The sequence below is a fragment of the Monodon monoceros genome, unplaced genomic scaffold (genome assembly GCF_005190385.1).
Source record: "Monodon monoceros isolate NGI ecotype Baffin Bay Population unplaced genomic scaffold, NGI_Narwhal_1 Super_Scaffold_20, whole genome shotgun sequence".
Classification (NCBI taxonomy): Eukaryota; Metazoa; Chordata; class Mammalia; order Artiodactyla; family Monodontidae; genus Monodon; species Monodon monoceros.
In genome coordinates this window covers 20559734-20585461 of record NW_021703777.1, presented here as the reverse complement: position 1 = coordinate 20585461, position 25728 = coordinate 20559734, and the positions used below count along the sequence as shown (strand labels likewise).

At 46.6% G+C, this 25728-nt stretch overlaps 1 protein-coding gene across 1 annotated transcript in view; it reads left to right on the top strand.

The window, feature by feature from the left end:
- MAML3 (mastermind like transcriptional coactivator 3) overlaps positions 1-22606 on the top strand; it is a 429833-nt gene extending 407227 nt beyond the window's left edge. Inside the window, exons 3-5 of the mRNA XM_029235078.1 lie at positions 10063-10302; positions 14552-14636; positions 19105-22606. Coding sequence (XP_029090911.1) covers positions 10063-10302; positions 14552-14636; positions 19105-20099 — 1320 coding nt within the window. The 3' untranslated portion in view covers positions 20100-22606. The remainder of the gene's footprint in view (positions 1-10062; positions 10303-14551; positions 14637-19104) is intronic.
- Positions 22607-25728: the final 3122 nt, after the last annotated feature.

Below are 25728 nucleotides of genomic sequence, written 5' to 3'. Positions count from 1 at the left end.
CTTGCAGTCGTGTCGGGACAGTGGTCACTTGGATGCGGGCAGATGCGGTATCCACCTCTGTGGGGCAGGTCTCAAGCCCCTGGGCTGGGTTTTCTTAAGCCCTGTGGAGGAGACTGCCTATACAGGTCAACAGCGGTTTTCACTCATCTCGCAAGTTCTTAAACTCTAAAGGCTGGGCTGGTTCTGACCCTGCTCTGTGATTTTGAGCCTAGAATGGAGAAAAACCCCAGAGAGCAGGGTGAGGCCCAAAGGGACGCTTGGCCAGGTGCATCAGGGGATTCTTGGAAGATGTCAGTCCCCTCGGAGCCTTCTCTGGCACTTGGGGGCTCTGTGTTGAAGCAACGAAAAGCTAGCCTAGTTACTGAATCTGTAGCCAAACCCAGTTTGTTCACATTCATGCCATGTCCAGGTCTTGACAGGAGAACTACCCCATTAAGGATGTCTGTTGCACACTCCACAGTGTGAGTGGTGGAAATAGTCCAGATCCTGGATACAGCCTGAGCCCCTCTCAAACTCGCTACGTTCCATTCCTGGTCTGTTGAGCCTAAATAATCTTAATGAGGTTTTGGGGGTTTTTTCGTGGAGGCAGGGATGTTGTATTATCGTTTAATGAATCCTCTAAATGTTGGCCATTTAGGTGTTTCTTTTTTTTGCTACTCAAAACCATGCACGCTATTCAAGATAAATCTTTGCACAAAGCTGTGAATATTTCCAGGAGACGAGTCCTTAGAAATGGAATTTCAGGGTATGACGTACTCAAGTCTTTGATCATTCTGTCCCTCCACCCTGGAACCCCTTCCCCTCTTGGTTACCTGAGCCATTCCAAGACATCGCTTCCTCTGGGAAGCCTTCAGTCCCCTCCCCAGGCACAGTCAGGTGCTTCCTGGTGGAAGGCCCAGAGATGTGGCTTGTGCCACCTCCCCTTCAAAGATGCCATGAGCTGCTCAGGAACTAAGGGATCCTCACTCCACATCAGAACTGTGGACTCCTTGAAACCAAGCAAATAGGCCCTTTTTCTTTTCTTTCTTTTTTTGTCAATTTAAAGACTTTAGAGTTTTAGAGCATGAGACTTAATATTTATTTGAAGTAATATGTTCATAATAGAAAATTTGAAAGAGCATGAAAATAAAAATCACTTAAAATCCTCCCCTAACATGATTGTTCTATGGCTACTGTTCTAATAACTGCTTTTTCTTCCCCTCTTCACTGTATATTGTAAGCTTTTTTTTTATTTGATTAGATAATCTGAAAAGGCATGATTTTTATTGGCTGCCTAGTATTCATGGTATGGATGTACCATAATTTATTTAATCAAGCTCCTATTGTTGCACACTAATGAACTTCTAACCAATTTAGAGTTGCTTTGGTGGTGGAATTAATCACAACAAAGGGATCAGAAGGACTCTATAATTTACATCAAAGGCAGAGGAAAAGCATAACTCTCAAAGTTGTGTTTCCACTGGAGGAACCTATGGTAACTATGTTCAAAGCACTGATAAGGACAAATGGTATTTTTGTTGTTTTTACCTCCAAGTAAGTCCTTGAAAAACTGACCTTCCTGTGGCTGACGGCACTCTCCCATCTTACTCTGGACCAGCAACCTTAACCCTTTCTTTCATCTTCAGCAGAAGCTCCGGTAGCCTGGAGAAGCAGTCCATTATGAGGGTTATCTTTTTTCCTCCTCTCTGGTCATACCTGATCTTGGTCTAAGCTACAATTCATCATAGACCATTAGTTCAGTTCAGCAAATATTTATTCTGTTGCAACCGTGGACCTAGCTCTGTGCTGATGCTGGGAGCCTTATAACAGAAACCTAAAGACCTTGCAGGAATGTTGCCATAAGGTAATATCCTACCAGAAAATTACTGCTTAGAAGCATTTGGAAAGCTGGAACTTTCTACCTCTCCTATGTTACTTAGTAAGAAACAGTGGTACACTCATGTATATACCATGATCATGAGCATGGAAAATATATTACTGCACTGGGTGGGGAGCTGAGAAGAAACACAGAGACACACCAGAATATTAACATGGTTGCCTGTGAGTGTTAAAAATGAATGTTGCCTTTTTAAAATACTTTTAGAGAATATTTTTAAATTTTCCCCGTGATCGGGGGCAAAGTCTGCAAAACATGCATTTGTTAAAGAGTCAAAAGTCTGGGTTAGAGGACTTCCCTGGTGGCGCAGTGGTTGAGAGTCCGCCTGCCGATGCAGGGGACGCGGGTTCGTGCCCCGGTCCGGGAAGATCCCCCATGCCGCGGAGCGGCTGGGCCCGTGAGCCATGGCCGCTGAGCCTGCGCGTCCGGAGCCTGTGCTCCGCGACGGGAGAGGCCACAACAGTGAGAAGCCCATGTACCACAAAAAAAAAAAATCTGGGTAGGAATGCCATCCATCCTGCTCACTGAGAATCTAGAAAGAAAACCAAGTTTAAAGTCTTAGACTTCATTATCTTAGGAATTAAGCTAGAAGCAGAGCCATTGCACTTCCTTCACCCTGACTTTCTAAAGCTGCATAATCAAGAGGTTATAGCAATCACAGTGATAACAAGCTATGTGTTACGTGCCAGTCACTGGACCCTCGATGGAGCTGAGTTTCTACCCAAGCCTGTTGGCTTCCCCCAATGTAAACTGCTCCTTCTTAGAAGCCGAACAAAGATCTCTCCTGAACCCATTTAGCAGGCTTAGCACTGGGCCCCAAGTTACTGCCCTGTCTGTGATAAGCTTCCTAAATCGGTAAACTGCCTCAAACCTCAACTGTCTTGGCAACACAGCCACTACACATCATAAAACACTTTTTTTAATCCAAATTTCTTCAATAATCTGCTGAAGAAGCAGATTATCTTGGGGTGGGCCTATTGGGGCTCTGCTATGAATTTATTACAAGCAACTCTCCAAACCCACATTGAAAAATTATCCTGGACAAGCACAAAGAAAGTCTGTAAAAGGAGCCACCATCCTGAAACCAAGTTTCTGCCCTGACACTCGATCAACTTCAAAGAGAATTCTAAGGTTTTATTTTATTTTGTTTCTTCCTTCCATTTCTGGTTGAACGGTCTAATCTTATGCCCTTTCTTTAAATGTCAGAGTTGATACCACAGAGGCATCCTAATTTGGGGTATCAGGCAACATATAAAAAATGATGTATATTTTTGTGCTCTTTCAGCTTCATCCTTTGATCCCAATAGAGTGTCTACCTTTTTATTCTATGCCCATTCAACTCCCCCCCCACCCCTTCCCATTTCTCATTACTCCAGAGTCCTCTTGGGTGGTCTGCTCAATTTAGACCAGATGCATGTTCTGGTCAGTGGAAAAGTCAGAATCCCAAAGACCACCATCAGCTGTGGGACATCAGGCAAGTTATTTAACGTCTCAGAGACTCGGATTCTTTTTAATCAGCAAAATGAGTTTTAAGTGCACTGGAGAACACACTGACCTGAGTGTTTTGCATACGGTAGGTGCCCCATAAGTGTTAGTTGTCTTCTTCCACTGTTGCTTCTGGTCTTCTTCTTGTTTGAAGAGGGGACTTTCCTCAAATCATAGCTTTCCTACCTTATAGCAGACCAGGGGACGGGAAGTCTAGTGATGTTTGATGCTTCCTCCCTGAGTAAGGGAGCGAGTTTAACTGGCTTCACCCCTTCCTTGCTCTTGGCTGCGCCTCCAGAGCAGAGCTACAGGAGCACCGACCTTTCTGGAAGAATCATGGCGTAGGCTCCTTTCGGAATTCTTGAGTTTACATTGCCTGCACAGCCCTCTGAAAATTAGAGAGTTCTGTTCCAAATGCAGAAGAATTGGCAATAGAAACTTAAGTAACTCAGCACTCTGACTTGCTTTTGAAAGTGCAGGGTTTGCAATCTAATCACAGAGAGCGCTGATACCCCAGGTTGCAGTCAGTGCCCATAAACCAGGATTATTTGCCCAGTGAGTCTCAAAACGTGGGGCATGGTAATTATCGAAGGGCACGTTAAATTCCTCCTAAAGACTCTGGTTCAGGAGGCTTGGAGCAGAGCCTGAGAATTTGCATTTCTAACAAGCTCCCAGGTGCTGGTCCTGGAGCCACGCTTTGAGAACCCCTGATGTAGCCCTCATGGTTCCCCAACAGCCCACACTTAAATTGGAAGAAGTTTTAGCACCTTCTTAGCCATTTTCCCTCTATAGCTTATTTATCTCCAAAGTTTCCGTTGTCGAGGGAGGAGTCCTATGGATAGGATTTCCGTTTGAAGAGGTGGGGACTGAGACCCAGAGGTCAGATGGCCCCCTGAGCCTCAGGAAGCCAGTTCACCACCCTGAGCCCCAGGTTGTCACAGCCGGATGCCTCCAGCCGGCTCTGCAGTGGGTGTCGGATTCTCTGACATGAATGTACTGAACTTCCCAACAAGTGTGAGGTTCTGCGTGAAACGTCAGCTTCCACCTTTGAAAAGACTTCCTCCTTCTGAAACTTAAAACTTCAACAGTACCTTTGCAGGAGAAGACCCCTGACAGTGGTGAGAGGTTGGACAGAGAAGTGGCTTGTTGTATAGAATCTAGGCAAAATTCCCCTGGGGCTGGATTTTTTTTTTTTTTTTAAATTGATCCACTTCAGTGTGTGTGAAAAGCACAGGTCTGTCTGCTGGGACATGCTTTTTGTTTATGTATTAATTTTACTTCTTCCTACCGTGAACTACCCTCCTGTCTCCCCCCAGTGCCCTCCGGCTCCCACTTCCTTGCCGGCGACCGGCCCACACGACGTGGCGGGGAGGGGGAGGTGAAATGCGCCCCGGGGAGCGCGCAGAGGCCTCCCAGGTTGCGGAGCAGCGCGCTGGCCGAGGATCTCGGGGCCCCTGGGCGGCTCGGCCGCCGCACGCCCTCCCTCCGCTGCCCCTGCCCGCGCCCAGACCGCCTAGTCGGTTTCTTTGTTAAGGACGCCTGCGCGGAGACGCATCTTCGGCCCCGGCAGGGGCGCACGGGCCTCACTCCTGACTTCTTAGAGTCCCCTAAGGACTTGTAAGCATATACGCTCGAGTCGAGAGGCTAAATTACGCCCCAGGGGGGCTTTTTAAGTAAAATCCTAAATTTCATTTAGGCTGTTCGTAAGCCATGCGATGGCAAAGACACTAAGCCCAGGCTCGCCCCCCGGCGCGGCCCTCACCGCGCAGGCCTCGTACAGCCCGGGTTACGGTGAACGCTGACCCTCTCGGACACTCCGCCCCTGGGTCTGGGGTACGCCACTGTCCCTCCCCTCTCGGGTCGCCAACGCCCCCATCACCTCCTCCATCTCCCGGCCCTTCCGTTTCCTTCCACGGCCTCCCCCACCCACACGAGAAATCTCCCTCCCCTCGGGCTGGCAGCAAGGTCGGTAATAAGAAACCAGTTCAGTGTCAGTCGGAGAGAGGAGGGAGATAACCCCAGAGATACACGGCAATGGAGAGAGAACTCATTTTGTGTAAAGAGGGCCTCGAGTCACCAGGGAATTCCTGGATTGTCTCAGGCTGTCGTGTGTGATGTCCATCACGCCGTGCGCACACCATCTGCTCGGTATTATGCTCTCAGTTGCCAGGCTACCTGCTATACGCAGTAACACTTGACTGCCTGGCTCCACGCTCGTAGCGTTAGCCCAGACGCGCGGGGCCGGGGGGACCTGGTGGGGGAGGAAGGCGAGTCCTGATTAAGCCATCTGCAGGCTGGGAGGGGGGCGGGGGGAGGGGACACGCCGCGCGGGCGAGCGGGCGGGCTGGCGGCGAGGACCGGGCTGACACTACCATCTGCTGGGGCCGAGGAGGAACAGCAGCTGTTCCTTGTTTCCCCCGACGCTAGCACCTGAAAAAACGCCGAAGCCCTGAGCATCCTCCAGCCAGTTCTCCACTAAGCCCCGGCACCCCAGTCCCAGTCACCGCCGGAAGCCTCTTGCAATCCCCCCTCCAAGGAGCCAGCAGTCTTTGGTCCACCGCCAGCAACCCCGGCCCCTCTTACCCAAACACGAGGCATGTTCTTGAAAACACGTAAGAGAAAATAAAGCTTCCCTACGCACAGATTTATAAATAAACAGATGGCTACTCTTGAGAGATTTTTACCACAGCTGCTTTTTGAAGTAAAAACTGCCTCTTTGGGGGAAGTAGGGTGTTTTTTTTAACACCTCTGACCTATCTCCAGCCCTTAGAAAATTGCTAAGATCTTTTCCCTGGAAGAGAAGATATGTAAAATAGGTTCATTGGTTTTGATTTTTTTCCCCCTCCCTTTATTTTACTGAAGAGTGAGAGCTTTGGGGAGTAATGAAGATCTATGTAGCCAATTGGATTTCTGAGAGGAAGAGGCTGAATTAAGATTCTGGGTAGAAGGCAAGGGAGGTCGTTGGGCAGGGGGTGGAGTGGAGAACAAGCTAGTAATTAAAACTAAAAATACTGCATCATTTGGCTTCAAGGCATTACATTTCTGGTGACGAAAGCCCAGCCTGGTTTTCTCTGATTGCACGCACAGTGTGTGTCCTCCTTAGAAACAAGAGCGGGGGCTTGAAATTCTGAAATTCGACAGACTAATGCTCATTAAGCCCTCTTAGACGGGGGGGGGGGGGGGGGGGGGTTTAAAATCCACCATGTCATACGCATCAGATAATGGCCTCAGCCAGCTCAGTTTGTAAGGTGTCACTCGGCGCGTCTTCACACTTGGCATACGCACCTGAGGCTGGGGCTCTGGGTGCCACTCACCCGCTGTTGAATGCAGCAGAGCTGGTTGGGAAAGGTGTATCAACCTAGGCTCACAAATGTTTCATAGGGAGGGCAGTCCTGTAGAAGTGCACATAGCCCTCCTGCCTCTCGGTCTTCAGGTCTTTGGTGAGAAACCTGAAGGCAAAATCTTCGAGAGGGAACCACTGGGGGAAATATATAACCCTGGGAGGTAATAATCAGACTATCCCTTTGGGAAGGGTTTTACGCACTGTGCTTTAGAAGTTCAGCAACACCCCGCCCCATCTGAAAGTAGAGCATCCCTATGAAACCTTTCCTAAGCCGACATGGCTTACAGTGAAGAAGCAAGCACCTTAGGACACATCTTGCTAAGAATGTGCGAAATAAATAGAGATAGAGCACAGATGCTCACACAGTTCAAAGCTATGGCAGCTTGATGCTGAGACGCTGAGTGTAGTTCCTGGGGAAGGAGCTTGGTGTTGCCACTCTTGTTGCTGGAGGCGCCTGCTGTCTCTACCATCACTCTGCAAAACAAACACTGAATGCTATCTTAGATTTTCACCTTCTTTTGTAAAAGCGAAAATCCTCTTCAGATTTCTTCCAGTTACAGAAGATAAAACAGATACTAGTGTAGGTGTTTCATAAAAGGGGAGTGGCGTAAGTTGAACTCTTGAAAAGGGGCGGACTTGTATTTCTTTTTGGTCTAGGAAGACAGGGACTAGATACGCTTAGATGAATCTACATCCTCACCTCATTTGCCTCTCCCTTTCTTTCTGGGTGGAGAGAAGGCTGGGAGAGCAACACATTACTACTTATGGCTCCTGGGCAAGCTCACCAGGTACTTGAGGGCTAGTCTCACAGGACAAGAATATCTCAAAGTGTACAAAGATAAACGGGGCCAGCCCAGACCAGTCCTCTCATAAAACCAAGCCAAAGAGAACTTGATCGTCCCTTGGGTCTCATTTTCTTTCCAACTCCCTCCTCATTATCAAAATTGGAAAATATCAAATATTCTGAAATACACAGAAAAAACTGTATATCTGTATTTTCGCTGGTCAGCTATCTGCACTTCCGTGTGAATTCATTTGTTAAAGTGCTAAGTCAGTCAGCCATTTGTCTCCAAAGGTGGCAAGAAACAGCTTCATCCCATTGGAAGGAAGGGTTTGGAAAACAGGTGGCAAGTTTGGGGGGAAAAGGAAAGAGTGAAATATCTTGACCTCTGCAGGGGTCAGTCATAAAGTAAACTTTTTGGTGGCATAAAGTTCCAGGCATTGCTGAGTATAAGGTCTTTTTATTATTAATATCTCATAGCTCTCTACCTAATAATTGTCTATGTACAGAGAAAATACACAAAGACAAGAAGTTTTAATTTCAGTAACACCACACTTACCATTTGAAAAATAGAACACAGTGTATTTATGGGAGACATACTATATATTTAGTCTACAGGCAATTCTTAGGCACACGCTTGGCACCATGGACCCGTCGTCTGGGAAAGGCCTATGCTTGTGGAAGGAATACTGAATTTAGACTCAAACTCAGTGTTCCAGTTCTGCAAGTTCTGGTTCTTCCATTTACTAACTGTGTGACCTGGGCCACCGCACTGATTAACCAAAACTTCTTGAGCTATTGTTTCCCAGATGAGAGGACTAACGGGGTTTTGTTTGGTTTTTTTGTTTGTTTTGCTTGTTTTGTTTTCTTTGGGTGCTGATGGGAGGGACGAAGAGTACCTGAAGATGTGGGTTTCGGTGTACCTGGAAAGAAGGATGTGAATGGCTGAGCTCCACACAGTAGCGGGAAGGGGGTCCAACAAGCCCAGGCTACGGGGGCTCCAATGCAGGGCTGCGTCTCTAGGAGTTGTGTCAAACACGACTCTCTGTTTTGAGAGGAAACTGCCCACGTGATTGACTGTACCAACACTGAAGAGGTAGCAAAGCAAAAAGAGGACAAATATTAAAATCCAGTTTGACTGCACCCTGTTTTTCATATAGGATGGCTCAGAAGAGGTGGATAAAATTCATGTTGTTCACAGAGCAGGCTAGTTGCATGCATGAATGAAGGAATGCATTAATAACGATGGAAATACCATTGCAAATAAAATTTGATAACTACTACACATCCATTTAAGGTAGTCACTTGCCTGTATACATCGGTGTAGTCTTAATTTCCTTCACCCCATATAACTGGAAATAATAACCAGTGTGGAAAAAAAGAATGAATATCTAGATTTTACAATGAGGAAATTTTTTTTAATCCAGTTTAACTGGATACAAAAATTTAAATACTGTAGAGTTATTCACATTCGTTTCTCATGATCTAAGTCTCATAATTGTGCCTCATGATATGACTCTGTATGTCCTTACACGTATACCCATTTAACTTGTGTACCTCTCAGACCGCAGCTTCTCTTTGTTCAGATTAATTACTTGAAACTTCAGTGAATTAAAAGAAGCCTTTCTGTGAAATGTTCAGACGATACTTTGCCATTACCAGCTATGCTTGATAGAACGAACAGGAAAGAAAGCATCGAGAAAGTACATCTTACGGCCACACACCTACTTTTCCCATCAGCTGTTTTTCCCCAATGGTCTACACCGTCGGGCTGTTACTTCCCCTCTGAGTACAGTCTCCGAGTAGTGGCTTGGGCTGTGTGTGAGGAGTTCTCTAACACTTTACCTCCTGTTCCTTAAGGACCAGTCCTTAAAAGTTGCCATCATTTGATTTGACTGGCGGACACATAATTATAGAATCAAGAGACCCAATTCAACCCCCCACGTTTAAGTTATCCCAGACACCTGAGACCCAATTCTATCTTTAAAGATGTTGGGAGATTTCGTATCTTTGGTCAGGGTAACACACTCCTAATTCTCACCATCAACAATTCTCACTAGCAGGATTTTTTTTTTTTACACGTCAAAGCTTTCAAATGTCACAATTAATTAGAATTTCATCGAATAGCAATCTGCTGACGAATCAACTCCAGCAGTCTTCTGTAAACGTCTCTCCTACTAGCTAAGAAGCGCATTTTAGCCAGGCAGGCGGTGAGGATGCCTCATTCCAGACTTAAAATGAGCCCCACCTGAGGGCTTACTCCCTTTCCTTTGGAGGAGCACAGATTGCTAGCTGAAAATGCGGTTCTTGTTCCTTAGCCAGTCCCATCAGAAACAGACTGGACCGGGTCTCAGATTTTCCCAGAGCCGTGCTCTATTACTGTCGCCCTGTAGCCTCTCCAATCCCACCTGTGGTAAGGCCAGGTTTGAGGACCACTGGGTTCTTTTTATGGAAATGTAATGTGTGCCTCTCGGGATCCCGTAGGTCCCTAGGCCGGGCCCTACCCCATCCCCCTAACCCCTGTGCTTTCCTTCAGTTGTGGAGTGGCTGCATTCTCTTCTCTTCCTGTCCTTCCAGGAGCAGCATCCGGTCGGGCTTCCCCGGACCACGGGCCCCATGCAGCCCTCCGTAGCCCCGGGCTCTGGCGGCATGGTCTCCGGAGCTGGTCCAGCGGGGCCCAGCTTCCTGGGCAGCCAGCCCCAGGCAGCCCTCATGAAGCAGATGCTCATTGATCAGCGGGCCCAGCTGATGGGGCAGCAGAAGCAACAATTCCTGCGGGAGCAGCGGCAGCAGCAGCAGCAGATTCTGGCGGAGCAGGTAACTCACGCCCGTGGTGTGATCCATTCGTTCGGCAAACACTTGTTCAGTGCCTGGTGTCTGTGAGGGAGTCTCAGTTCATGTCCCTCATCAAGAAATTCACAAGCCAGCATTTCCTGAGATCACAGAAGAACCTGCAGAATGTAGACCTTTCCGTTAGTTAGGCTTTATCTTAGAATGAATTAGTTCGTTCTGAAAAGACAGGCTTCCGCCATCCATTTGAAGACCCAATTGCCAGAGACCGTTCTTCAGTTCAAGTCTGGCTCTTTTCTCGTGGCTTCTGGTACAGGGGTCTGTAGAATCAGCATGGGGGGGCGAGAGTGGAAGGGGGCTGGCTCACGTGCTTCGTAAATTCTGATATTTCCAGCATGAAGAAAAAAGAAAATAATTCAGAGAACTTTGCTTCTTGGAGGAAAGTGTCAGAAGGAGGGATTGAGAAGAATTCTTACAGAATTGGTCATGAACAATGGAACAGGAACAATAGCAGAATAATAGGGCCCACAGAACTACCTGGAAACCTGAACTCGGGGTCACAGAAAGGGTGCAAACTTGAGAAAATTCCCAGCAGCTTTGAACACAGCTCAGGAAATGTTTGAGTTAAAGGCCTAACACAGAGAAAGCTTTGCCTTAGGCGTCTTTGACAACCCTTGACATACATAATTCCTCCAGCTTTGAAAGAAAGCCTTCCATGCGGGCTACTCCTCTCAGTTCCAGTGTGTTTTGTTTTTCGAGATGCCCGTGCCTGATTTCGTGTTATCTCGGGAAAGGCCTGAGGACTTCCCCAGGAGTCCCTGGATGCCTCCCGTGGGGGCCTATCCAGCACGTCTCACCCTTCTATTATAGGAGACGTGAGGCTGTCATCTAAGGCTCAAGGCTCACAATTACCCTTCTAGAATGTTTCTAATAGGATCAGAATTTTGGAAATGTATTAAGTATCCTCCACCATATCTATAGGAGAGGTTGTGTAGGACACGAGACACGTCGAGGTCCTTAGTAACCAAGGGCAGCAGTTCAAAGTAACACCAGTCATCCCCCAAATAGAAAAATTGTACCGTTGAGCACAGTTCACTTATGTTCCCTTGTTCGCTTTTGTTCTTGAACAGCTGTGTAATTATCTCCCTTTTTACTGAGGTCAGTCAGCTTCCTGGCAGCTCTTGTACAAACAAACCTCTATCCCTCTCACCCTGCATAAGGTGTGTGACAAGGAGCCATGCTCATATCTCTCAGACAGTGATAAATGGAGCTGCCGAGGGGAAGCTGGGCTTTGCAGATCCGCCCCTCAGCCAATCCCAGGAAATTTCAGGTGTGCCTGATACTTGGAGGGATGCTCTTTGATGTCTGTGCTGTGACCAAGACACAAAGGGGAGTCGGGGTAACCAGGCCAAACTCAGCTGTGCCAGCCCAGGGGTGTCCCCCACTTGGCAAGGTCAGCCAACCCCGGGAATGACGGGGAAGGCAGGAGACCGGGAGCATTGCTTTCACGGATGGTGCCCACAGACCTTGAGGTGAGAGAGTGCGGGACCCCTCAGAACCCGGGACCACGGAAAGACAGACATAGGGCTCCTCAGAAGAGATGAGGAAATGGGAAACTGCAAAAAAAAATGAGTATAGGGCTTCCCTGGTGGCGCAGTGGTTGAGAGTCCGCCTGCCGATCCAGGGGACACGGGTTCGTGCCCCGGTCCGGGAGGATCCCACATGCCGAGGAGCGGCTGGGCCCGTGAGCCATGGCCGCTGAGCCTGCGCGTCCGGAGCCTGTGCTCCGCAACGGGAGAGGCCGCAACAGTGAGAGGCCCGCGTACCACAAAAAAAAAAAAAAAAAAAAAAAAGTGTATAATTCCTTAACGACTGTGTGTTCCGGGAGCTGAAAGGGACCAAGGAAAGAACAGTTCACTCTGGGTCACACCCTTTGCTTATGGTATGATTTTGGAAAAACCACCTAACCTCTCTCCTCATCTGCCAAGTAAGGTTTTCCTAATCTCCCAGCCTTCCTCCTGATGCTCAACGTGAGTAATAAGTGTAAAACCCTTCGGAAACTGCACAAGGTGTGGATCTGCCACTTGACCCTGGGGTCACAGAAGGTAGTGTACGAGCTGCAGCCACACGTGCCAGCCATCCTGTGGGACTAGCCCAGAAGTAAGTCAGAGGGATGTAGCATCTCACCTGCACCTGGGGAAAGTGCTTATTGATGCCTACATTTTTGAGGTTGAATGTGGCCAAGCTGATTTCCTTGGTCCCTGCAGCGGCAGTGAAAGCATCCTAACACTTTCAATTTTGCCAACAGCGTACTGGGAACACTTGGGTTTCCGGAAAGGACATGTGAGGGAAAACAGAAAGACTGGGGGTATCTTGCATATCTTTGGGAACTTTCAAATGGTTCTCAGTGGACTTAGAAATCAGAACAAGTTGAAAGCAGGTGTGAATTAACATTTAATGCGTTATTCTCAAGAGCACAGAGCGTGTCAAATCCCACCCATTCACAAAGGTTCAACGGCATCTGGAATTTTGGATCTGAAAGAAACATTGAGGATCATGAAGTCCCTTTATTTTACACACGAGGAGACTGAGGCCAGGGAGCTTACATGATTTTTTTCAGAGATCGCAGAGCTAGAGAGGGGCAGAGCCAGGACTGGCACCTGGGCCCCCTGACTCCTGACTGACAATCCACCCCAGGCTACGCCAGGGCTGATGCCCAGTTGTAAGTGGAACAGTTAAATTCTTACATAATATGGGAAGTTTGGCTTCTGAGAAGCTTTTAAATGCTCACCTTACTCTCAGTAATGTTCTTAGATTGCTGCCTAAAAGATTAGCTTGGTTTCTTGTCTACGCTGTGTCTATACAGTTAATTCATTTCAACGGTTTCGAGCAAAACACCACAGGATGGGGTGAACAGAGGCCCTTCTTTTCTTTGGTTGCCAGTACTGGCTGGCCTTGTCAAGAAACAGAAAGAAAAAGAAAATTATAGAGCTGCCCAGGAACAAAAACAAGAGGAAAAAATAGAGATAAACACATGTGTTAAGAAGTGGTCAATGTGTGTTATTTTTATAATGAACACTGTAAAAAGCGGGGCCCTCGTTGTCTGTTTTCCTAGCCCTCGCAGATGAAAGGTGCTTGATGCATATTCCACAGCTGCAGAGGAGGTCAGATGACATGCCGAAGGTCACGCAGCTACTTGATGGCAGACCCAGAACGAAAACCCCTTTCTTTGCTCCTTCCACCTCACTCTTATTTTCTCTCCCTTTTCACATACAGCATGATAATGATCATAATAGCCTTCCCTGTATATTGGTAACAGTGCCGGCAGTGCAGAAGCCTCGTGACTGGAAGAAGAAAAACTAAAACGCGGGCCTCCTGGCTCCTGGTGTATGTGGAACCCCACGCGGTTTCCTCAAGGCAGTAAATGCTGTATGTTTGACTTGTGGAGATGTATTTTGCAGGCAGGGTGGCTTCCTGGGGATAAAATGAGCCTTTTTTTTTTTTTTTATAGGCCCTGAGAATCCCATCTTCCTATACCCGAAGCATCTATTTTAGGTCCTTAAAAGTTAGCTGCTTGTCCTTTTGAGCTCGGTACCCACCGTGCTGAGGAAAGCACGCAGGCTGACGTCGGAAAAGCAAAGTCAGAACTGCCTCCCTGGCTACACCTCCCTCATAAGCCAGCAGGTCCACACAGCAGAAAGGCCACAGATGTTCACCGAGGATGTTTGCAGCAGAGGGGGCTCTGACGGCCGAAAGCCAGAAGCACCCTAAGCAGCCACCCCTAGTAGCATGGGCAAAGACATCGTGGGATGTTCTTATGGGGGGAATACTACTCGACAGTGAGAATGAATGGACCCCACTGCAGGCATCACCGTGGAGGGAGCTCCCAAACGCGATGAATGCAAGAAGCCAGTCCCCCAGAAAACAGGCTCAAGTACATTGTCTCAGGCCACTTCTCTGAAGCACAGAAGCAGATATAACTAACCTGTTGCTAGGCTGGGATAGTGTGCCCACGGGTCAGGTGAAGGGCAGTGGCTGGGAACGGGCAGGAGGGGCTTCTAGCAGCATTCTGCGTCTCGACCCGTGAGCGTGTTCCTTTGTGAAAATCCGTCTCACGGGGCACGGATGCTACGCGCTTGTGCCCTGACCTGTATGCGTGTTATTCTTCAGTACAGAGTTCAGGTTTTGAAAACCGCTTCCTCAGAACAGCCAGGAGATCTAACTGTGCGCCTCTTCCCACCCCGCCCCCCCGGCCCTCCTTGTCCTATCGTTTCAGCAGCTGCAGCCGCCACAGTTACCCCGGCAGCACCTCCAGCGGCCGCGCAACCCATACCCAGTGCAGCAGGTCGCCCAGTTTCAAGGTGAGGCCGGTGCACACCTCTGCCGTTGTATCCATTCCAGTGGGCAAGTGTAAGTGAATGTAGAGCCAGTGACAATGCCACGGCTGCTGTGTTTGTGTCCAGGTAACATTAAAAATATTTAAGAACTGATGATGCCAACCCATCAGAATCCCAGGCGTTAACCTTTGGGTCGCTGGGCCCCAAGAGGTCCTGGTGGGCCGGGGGCGGGGGCGGGGCGGCGGTGGGAGTGGGACTGGAGCAGCTGTTCTTTACCAAAGCTACGGAAGTATTTCGGTGGTTTAACAACCAGCAAAGACATACTGGCGCCGACTGACCTAATATCAGCCCCGTTTACGTCTGCATCGTCATCTCAGTGGCCATGGGGAGGAGTGGGGGGAATCCCGTGTCACATCTTTCTTGCTAATCCCAGTAGGTCAGCTGACCAAAGCCCTCACTTCCAGCAACCTTGTAAAAGAATCTGGCTTTCGGCAGCCACTAATCTCTGAACATAGAAAGCAAATAGGAACTTAAGTTTGATTGGACTTTCTTGATCCTGCGGCCCTTTGCACAAATCCTGAATCATGGCCGCAGGAGCAATGGGTGCACTGTTTGTGCGGCGTTGCCATTTCTCTGTAAAGTAGAAGGTCCACTCAAATATCAATCGCTCCCATCTAGAGATGGGAGCCCCTGTGGGTCTTGTATGGGGTGGAGGATGAGTCTGAGAACCCTTCCCAATCTCATCCACAGGAGTTTTCAGGGGGCCACAGGGGTCATGAAGCAGCAGAAATCCTCATTCCTGTCCTCTGTCCTTTTTGAAGACCTAGATCAATGCATCCTAACTTCTCAAATGTAACCTATCGCTTTGACAATCTGCCAGAAGCTATGAAGCCCCTTGCACAGAAATATCCATATATATAAATAAATACAAACTTTGTGGATCATTTCACAAGTGTCACCCTTTTCCATAGACTGTGGGTGAAACTTCTGTGATCTAGGGCAGCCTTTTTCAGTCTTTGGGTTGCAACACTCAAGTAGGTTGTGAAGATGATTGGCCACAACCAACATTTTTTAACGAAATAATAGAAATGATTGGAGTGTATCATAATTAGGGCAACTTTTGTTTCTGTCCTAAACCCACATGTGTATGTACTGTGAGTTATGGCTTAAGGAGTCTGAAAGCCGCTGATGTTCACGGCCAGATCTCCCTGAAGATTGCCTGTGGACCCCCTGGGGCTTGAGCCGCTATCACCCCCTCCCATCCCTGGGACATTTATATCACTTCAGATCCCTTTGGACTCGACACAGGGAAGGACAAAGGGAGTTTGTTCTGTGCACTAAATTAGTGCCAATATTCTTTGAAGAATTCTGTTTCTCACTTGGTCAGTGGGGGGGAGGAGTGGGAAATAGTCATTGTTACATGCGTAGTTTTTGTTGCAGACCCGGAGCCCTCTTTTGTACCTGTGGCTCTCAGACTTGAGCCTGCATCAGATCACCAGCACAGCTGGTTCAAAACAGAAGCCCGCCCTCACCCCCAGAGTCTCTGATTCAGTAGGTCTGGAGCAGGGCCTGAGAATCTGCATCTCTAACAGTTTCCCCACAGTTGCTGTTGCTACTGGCCCGGGGCCATACTTTGGGAACTGGTGCTTTGTATTATGAACTAATTTAAACCATTAAATCTGATAAACCTGGTATTGTGTCCCTTGAGTTTTCTAGGTTCATAACTCATGTATTATTTTTTGGAATACAGGGACCCACCAAAATTTAGTAACTCCTCTATGTTATGAGTTATTCTGAATGGTTTGGGTCCAATTTAAAAGTTCTACCCTTTGAACTTTTCTAAAACCCCAAATCACAGGTAATCAACCTAAAAAACTTAGCTCCACTTAGGCTAAACAACCAGCGACATTTTAGGTTTCCTAAGCTGGTTGATGTGATAACTTTTAAATTTTTCTTCTGTATTTTCATGTAATTTTACTGACATCCTAGATATCATAATGTTATGTATCTGGGAAAACAGCAAATTGATAGATAAAAAATATTGTCCTTGGAGAGAAGTTCTGTTAGGAATAACTTATCTGAGACCTACAGGTCCACTGACCACTACAGTTTTCAAAGGTTTTAAAGACGAACTTTCTCTTGCTGAGTTCTGTGTCTCTGGGCAATGTTACATGCCTAGGGGAAAAGCTTATTTTACATAAATATAGACTTCTTGTGAGTGAAAATAGAACACAGACCCTTTTAGGGAAAAAACTGCATGTTACCATCTCTGTTTGAATATGGAAAATTTTCTTTGACGTTGTGATGTTAACCAACAGACAAGAAAATTAATTTGACTACAGTATCTCACAGTAATATCTGTTTTAGACAAAAATAAAAAAGAAGAAAAAGTAGTCCATTGTTTAACATATGTAGTTGTCAGATAAAGACACAATTCTTTGAAGGCATTTGAATTTTTTTCCTTTGTATATTTAAAATTACCCAAGTTCATAAAACCAGATTAATATGAGGTTTTTTGTTTTTCTTAGGTTGAAAATATGGTGCTGACTGCTGATATTAAAAGGTCCTTTTTTTTTTTTTTTAATAAGAACTACATCTGGATAGTGTAGTCATGGACACCAAGTAAAAATAAAGGTTGGCTTGGATTAATGGTTCAATACTTCTTAAGAGGCACTGCAGCATTTTTGCCCTCTAAAGAAAGGAAACTATTTCTCATTCACAAAATTAGTCCAGTCAGTATCTAATCCCTCAACATATTTATTCTAAGTTACAACAAAAATGTCCGAAATATGAAAGTCCTTTCATCTGTTTCCAGCAGCCTGTTTTATGTAAATTGGGTCTATCCAATCAATCTCTGAGTCAACAATATTTTTCCCTTAAATTTTTTTATAAGCAACTCAATAACCCATTTCACCACAGTTGATCAGACTGGCCATGTAGTCAATACAAATTTAGTTGTTAAGGTCACAAAGCTTCATAACAAGATTGCAAGTTGCAATATATACCACCATCCAGTGTTTAATCAGGAACTTTTTTTTAAAACTCCACTTAGATACAATTAAGCTCAAAACAAAAAACTGAAACGTTTCTAGGGATCTCCCCCCAGATCTTTCTGCTTTCCCCACAGTAACCATTTCATTTTTCAATTCAGCATGATATTGATCTCAAGTCACAAAAACTTGTCATAATCAAAATTCCCATAATTTTCTTTCTTAAAGAAAGAAAGAAAATATGGAGACATATTTGCTGCCCAGAAATCAATAACCCAATCAGGAAGACAAAAACACACTTCAGTTATCTGCCAGCAGGTGCCAGGCTTAATAAGGTTACACTATTCTCATCTGGTTTCTCATCCAGGTTCCAGGTAGGATCAAATTTGCTTATAGTATCGATTGGCTCCCATGCTGCACCTTTTTTAAATGTCCAGGAAAGAAACTATTTTTCTTTTTTTCATAGACTTAATCATTAGAAGGGACACAGAAAAATCCATTTCTGTGCACCGCGTAGCCCTTGACAACACTGACGGGTTCTAAGGGTGACATTTCTATTCTCTTGACTGGTTTAGAAATTTCCCGGAAACGTGTAAAGAAGGACTCACTCAAATGTCTAATTAGGGTTGAGTGACTTGGCATTGATATTCTGGTCAACTTTTAAGCAGCGTCATTAAAACTGCCTTAGTGGTCATTGCTGATTTGAAGGAGTGGCCTTTGTTGGAGAAATGCATAAAGTTCATTGCCAAGTAGCAAGTAGGAGGACGATTTCTTTTTCTAACTCAGGAAGCTGGCCAGTTCGCACCGACATATTATGATTCAGAGAATCTGGAGCATGTGGAAGTCTACAGAGTGGTTCCAAGAAATGTCCCATCTGTCAAAATAGCTTCTTAGCAGAAGCGATAGCCTTTAACCTCTCAAATCCTACTCAAGTCTTAGGGGAAATTAGCCTAATGGCCTTTATTGATAGTATTCTCTGCTGAACCATATTCCACTTCACACATAGGATATGCAAAGTGATCAGCCATTTCTGCCTAATTTAGCCCAGGAGGTGAATTTCCTCTCACCTCCAAAAAGATGGTATCTTATTGGTTGAGGATGGCATCATATCAAGACGGGTGAGAAACGATTTGTTTCTGAAATGGGAACAAAAATAATATCAGGGTATATCAAATAGGAAAGTCAACTACAAAAGCCTATGTACTTCATGGTCCCAGTTTTCATGTGTCTATTTATATATTAATATAAGTTAGCGGTGGTCATCTCTGGACGATGGGAATGACCTTAATTTTCATCTTTATGCTTTTCACTATTTTCCAAATTTTTTACAATCAGCATATGTTACAGTCAGAAAAATAATACTCTGGTATTTTTAAGGATTTATTATGAGTAGCTCCTTTCATCTAAAAGAATTTCGTCAGTCCCAAAGAAAAGTCCAACAACTTGTTACCATACATTGCTTGTAGAGATGAGTGAACAGGTCTGTCCTTTTCTCCCTGCAGGGTCTCCCCAGGACATAGCAGCCGTGAGAAGCCAGACAGCCCTCCAGAGCATGCGAACTTCACGGCTGATGGCACAGAACGCAGGCATTATGGGAATGGGACCCTCCCAGAACCCAGGGACAATGGCCGCAGCAGCCCAGTCAGAGATGGGACTGGCGCCTTATAGCACCCCACCTACCAGCCAACCGGGAATGTACAATACGAGCACAGGAATGACCCAGATGCTGCAGCACCCAAACCAAAGTGGCATGAGTATCCCACACAACCAAGCCCCGGGGCCGAGGCAGCCCACCTCGGGGCAAGGGGTTGGGATGGTGAGTGGTTTTGGTCAGAGCATGCTGGTGAACTCGGCCATCACCCAGCAGCACCAGCAAATGAAGGGGCCGGTAGGCCAGGCCTTGCCCAGGCCCCAGGGCCTGCCGAGGCTGCAAAGCATTATGGGAACGGTCCAGCAGGGAACACAGAGCTGGCAACAGAGGAGCTTACAGGGGATGCCTGGGAGGACTAGTGGAGAATTAGCATCATTCAACAACGGCGCCAGCTACCCACTGCAAGCTGGCCAACCGAGGCTGACCAAGCAGCACTTCCCACAGGGACTGAGCCAGGTGGTGGATGCGAACACCGGCACGGCGAGAACCCTCAACCCAGCTGCCATGGGTCGGCAGATGGTGCCACCGCTCCCGGGGCAGCAAGGCACCAGCCCGGCCAGGCCCATGGTGATGTCTGGCCTAAGCCAGGGTGTTCCCGGCATGCCAGCGTTCAGCCAGCCCCCGGCACAGCAGCAGATGTCCAGTGGCAGCTTTGCCTCGAGCAGCCAGGGCCAAGGCTATGAGCGGAACCCCCCTCAGGACATGTCATACAATTACAGTGGCGACGCAGCTGGGGCCTCCTTCCCCAGCCTCTCGGACAGTGCCGACCTCGTGGACGCCATCATCAAAGGTGGGCCAGGGGACGAGTGGATGCAGGAGCTCGATGAATTGTTTGGAAACCCCTAGTCAAGAGGGGCCCCGGCAGCCACAACTCTAGTGGTTAAAGCTTCAACCGTGAAAGAGAAACAGGATGTTGCATCATCCTTGTTTTTTTGTTTATTTGACCTGCGTAATCTGAGCAAAACTGCAGCCGGCTGACAGTGGAAGATCCAGGTGCCAATCCACAGCCCCGCTGGGCCTCATTTCACCTGATTTTCACACAGCAATCAAGACAGACGCCCTGCGAATCCCGCTGCGAAAGAGGGGGACGCACCAGAGACAGGTGGGGAAGATGATTCCGTAGCCCCTCTGCTCGGCCCTCCCTGTGATTGTCCGGCCCAGCAAGAGCCGCTCTGGCCAAGACAGACTGCTGCCTGACCTGAGGTGGCCGTCAGTCCCTCCTGGCCCTGGTCCAGAGGCTGTAGCTTTGGAGACACAAAGGAGAGAGAGCCCGGGACTGAGAGTCCCACGGAGCCTGCTGGGTGGTGGCACAAGCCAAAAGCACACGTCAGAAAGGCGCTGAACTCCGGCTACAAAGAGATGTCAGGCTTCAAGACATGCTACTGGGTCTGGAGGGTGGGTGCAAAGAACAGTGAGATGTCACAGGAAGACACAGGATCCTACAGGCCTGTCTCCTGCCCGTGATGACCCTCAGGAATTTTAGAGCGACTGCCTCACAGAGTGAGCTTGGAGAAGGGTCCTGGCAGTCCCGGGCGGGCAGCCCTCTGCTGCTGACCGCGGTGGCCGTCACTCTGGGGAGTTGAGCTGGAGCCTCCTGAGGACCCGACAGGACCCAACACATCTTGGCAGTTCCCATCTACTCCTGGAGGCCGAGGATGGAGAGGCCCCGGCTGGACGCTCTGTGTCCGCTAGCACGGCCGCCTTTCTCCCTGGTCCCTGCCCTTATTCCTCCTCGCCTCTACCCCAGCCTGCACTTGCTCTTCCTTGCAGAGTAGCCAAGAAGAAATGAAGCTTTTGTCTTTAGGGAGCCCGGGCAGAGGGGAAATAGGTGCAAGAAGAACTTAGACAATGCCTGAAATGCAAAGGTGACACTGGAGTTTCCTTTCTCTGCCTGGAACTAAGTGGGCCACTCTATGCTTCTGGGACACCAGGGAGGACTGGCCTGGACATCGCTAGCTCTGGCTCCCTTTGGGAAAAGCCTAGGGGGTGATACTCTAAAATCAGCCTGGCCCTTCATCCCTACTCACTCACCAGAAAGACAAACCTCACACCCTGAAAGTTGAGGAACTGAAAAATCAATTGCTCCACTTCACACATTTTGATAATGGAAAGCAAGCAGGTATGGTTCCTTTCCTGTGGGCAAAGCGATCCGCTCCTGAAGTTCTGTACGGTCGTTCCCTTGGTAATTCACTCAAATCTGCCCTAACTGAAGTCTGTCTGAAGGGATCCATAACCTCCACTGTCGTAAAGCTGATCTCATCCGTCCTTTCCTCCCCTCCCACTGTCACGTTTTGGACGCCGCGTGGCATAACCATTGTCCTAAGTGAGTGGGAGTGGCGTGAGCTTTCCTCCCGCCACCCCCTCCCTCCGCGTCCAAAAGGCAGGCTCGCTTCCGCGCACTCACGTGTAACTCGCCACGTCAGAGCCCCGGCCCAGCCACGGGAGCCGGACTGGCTGCACTGGCGGCGGGTCCTGGGAAGGAAGGGGGTTCAAATGAAGAGCTGCGGCAGAGGATACAGAGAGGCGGCAGGCAGGCAAACACTGCCCTTGGCTTGCTCGCCAAGTACCAAGGTCATAGCCCTACTCAGCCAGGGGCAGGATGGAGAACAAGTGGGCCACCCCTGGGAAGAGGTGGTGGGGGGCAGTCTGACTGTGAACTCCCTGTGTGGGGAGGGACACTGCCAGGGAAACTCTTGAGTGGAAACAGATGAAAACCAAAAACAAACAGAAGAAAGTAAACAAATGAGAAGACACAGAATATATAATTACCTTTTTCTGAAAGGTACAGGAAAGAAATGTATAAGAAATGATGAGAAACTGGAGGTGGCTGATGGAGGGGGAGGGCCACTCCATGCTCTTTTTAAAGCTTCCTCCGAACGCTCAGTACTGGGACCAACTACATAGAGAGGTAGATTTTAACAAGGTGGTTTTGTTTTGTTTTTGTTTTTACTACGGTGCTGATGTATATGTAATGTCTAAAAAAAAGTTATTTGTAAATAAGTTTTTACAATATGACAGATATCACTGGGTCTACTATCTGTAAAAAATATATACATATAAATATATATATACTGTTTGTTTAAAATAGAGTATTTTTATTTCATTCCGTAACTCATCATCCAGCAGTGGTATTGCACTTCAGATGACATCATATTACTAATTTGTACTGTATGACCTCGGGCGACTTCCTCCATTTGATTCAGATTTTTCTAGTTTTCTGTTTTTACTTTGTACATTGAGCATTGCTTATTTCCTTTTAAGAAATGTACAGAACTCTGAAATGTAGAAATGAAGTGATGTTGACATACCACTTTTAAAGAAAAAAACAAATAAAAGATCATTATCTGAACCAATCCAAAGTTGAGTGTATTTTAGGACTGTCCCTGGAGCTCCAGCCTTAGTTAAGCAGATGGATTATGCCTGGGTTTTAACTGATTAACTGCAGTTCTTGTCTCAAAATTTTTATATCATTATTTAAACATTTAAGTAACAGTGGAGATCAATCATTCCCAGCCTTTTTAATTCCACCACGCTACTAAAATGTTCTAAATTTGCAGTCCAGGAGATGTGGCAAAGGTAAAAGAAGAGAGTCTGGCCAGCACCACCCACAGAGAGTTGAATGTGCTTAGAAGTTAACAGCCCTCCAGACTGACGTTAGCCAATGACCTGCCAGGAGCATGAGAGCCCAGTTAACTTGCCTGGACAAACCCTGAGATAGCATTTCTGTTCCAAGGTCCCCTGCAGGATCAGGCAGACGCTGGGACTTTGACAGAAGGTGCCCCCTTGCTTGGCTTCCTGCCTTTTTCTGCCCTGTTTCCCCCACTCCCTCAGTTTCCCCTCCTGGGAGCCCTTCGGTGACAAATCACACACATGTGAATCCTCTCCACTTCTAGAAGACCTGACCTAAGTCTTCCCATCAAACTTTAAAAAGCATGGTAAAGCAACATGTTTCAAAACTGTCTGGGTGAAGCAGAAAAAGAGGCCACAAGAGTAGAATAAGGTCATCATCAAAAACAGATCCAAAGCAAAGGTGAGTTTTGATATGTACAAACCAAGAAAAAGAATGAACTTGACTATGGAAGAAGAGGCCAGCCCTACCCATGGTGGGCTGTGGTTCCAGACCAGCTGACAAATAACACCATGTAGAAAACAATGTGACACTGGGCTTTGTCCCAGTGATATGGGCTCAGTGACATGAGATCAAAAATGAACTGATTCGCGGGTGGGGATGGGAAGGCTGACAACAGAATAAAAACATGAAGTCTGAGAAGGGCTCCTCGTCCTGATGAGGCAAAACCACATATTTTTATTTACTGCACTGGATGGATGGAATACCATTCTCCTTTAAAATGGTTTCTTATTTATAATCGTGTTGACCTTTATAAAGTCCCAGCGCAGCAAGTGTATAACGGGGGAAGAAAGAGAATAAACATCTTTCCAAGAAGTCACTAGGCACTTGCCCCGTAAGGAGGAGGTATTTTACCGCTGAAAGTTAAGGCACATTCGAAAGCATTAAAGGAGCTATTTCTGCCTTTAACCATTCTTTTCAAGGAAGGTTGTATCTAGAGAAAAAGGACAAAAAACAAATGACCTGGTATTTTTCCTTATTAATGACTTTTTTGGCCACACCTCCTCTACTTCCAATCCTGCAAAGTGCGAGAGGAAAACTACCTTGGAAGAGAGCAGGGCTGCTCGTTTGTGTAGTCAGTCCCTTGCCTTTCTAACTGATTTTTCATTTTAAGTTCTAAGGACATCATATTTCCATGCTGGTGTTCTCTGGACAAGTTACTACAGACACCTGTTTCATTTCATAACAAGCGGAGGTAATTAGGGCAACATTCACACACTTGGGGCCCAAGCGTCCCTGCCACGTCTAGGACAGCTGCTGGGCCAGAGCTAACGCTATGGTTCTATCCCTACCTCAGATCCCAAGTCAGGGATGCAGCACTCAACATAAAACTCTTCAGAGCTACTGAGAACCTGACTTTAGCTTTTAACTTTGCCTCAGATATTTAAACTTGTATGACAATCATTTTCAAACAATCAGAAAAAAAGAATAGTACAATGAATAACTATACACTTACCAACTTGATTTGATACTTGTTAACACTTCACCATATATGCTTCACATACATATTTTGTGGAACCATTTCAAAGTAAGCTATACACGCCCAGTCACTTTACCCCTCAACCTCCCAGCATACCTCACCAAAGAATTAGGGCACTTTCTTTCCTAGACACAACATCATTATCACACCTAACACAATTAATTCCCTAATATCTAATTCTCACTCCTTATTCAAATTGTCCCAAATGTCTCCCATAGCTGTTTTTTTCTAACCAGGATTTGATCAAGGATCCCACATTGCCATTTGGGTTTTATGCCTCTTAAGGGTATCTTTTAATGCAGAAAAGTTCTCCTCCATCCCTTTGTTTATAACACTGACTTTTTGAGGCAAGGAATCTGATTTCTAAAAATAAAATCAGTCAATTTACTAATACGTAAAAGATATGTATGTCAGATCAGAAACTCACATCTCCCTGGCCAACACGTTTGCTCCCTGTAAAATCAGTCAATTTACTAACATGTAAAAAAAATGTATGTCAGATCAGAAACCCACATCTCCCTAGCCAACACGTTTGCTCCCTGTAACCAAATTATAGGAATTAAAATCGTCAAGAGGTTGCCTTGGTGACAACAGAATTGGAACAAAGGAAATAAATTCTATAGTTCAGATATTTTTAAAGATAAAAAGCTTTGATATGCGGGTGGGACCATCTTCCTTTTTCCACATGTTGTTTAACCAAACTCTGTGTGTGTGTCTTTGTGTGTGTGTGTATGTGTTTATAGTTTACATCTTTAAATAGTTCCAATTTAAATGCAAGATAGAAATTGTTTAAAAATTCTCAAGTGTAAGATTTGGAAAGTTGTGGGTTTTTTCCCACTTCCAAAGGATAATGAGTTTGCAGTAATTATGCTTTATGGTCAAAAATTTGCACTTTACCCCCTGGCGGGACACATTAAATTTAAGGTCTCCATGAAAATAAAAAAAAAAATTGCACTTTCTCTTCCTTTATTGTCTTCAATGTGTAAAACAACTAAGATGTCACAATACGAGTCACTATAACTGACTGAAATACTAAAAAGTAAAAAGACCACAGAATCATAGCATTTTAAAATATTAGCCCCATTTTACCTGAGAAGAAAACTGAGGCAGAGAGCTACACGGCTGTGGTAGCATAGCCAGCGAGTGGTAGAACAGGATTCATGTTGAGTGGCCCTGGAGTCTACACTTCTTTTGCTGCACAACCTCTATGGTGAGCTGCCTTATCCCGAGTCAAAGAGCCAGTTAGTGGGGGAACTGGGCTGATATCCAGATACTCCATTCCCAGACTGGTCGTTCTCAGTGTACTCCAGGGTATTTAGCCCAGCTATTTGGAATGCAAGAGGCTGTCGTGTCTTCTCCCCTACTAT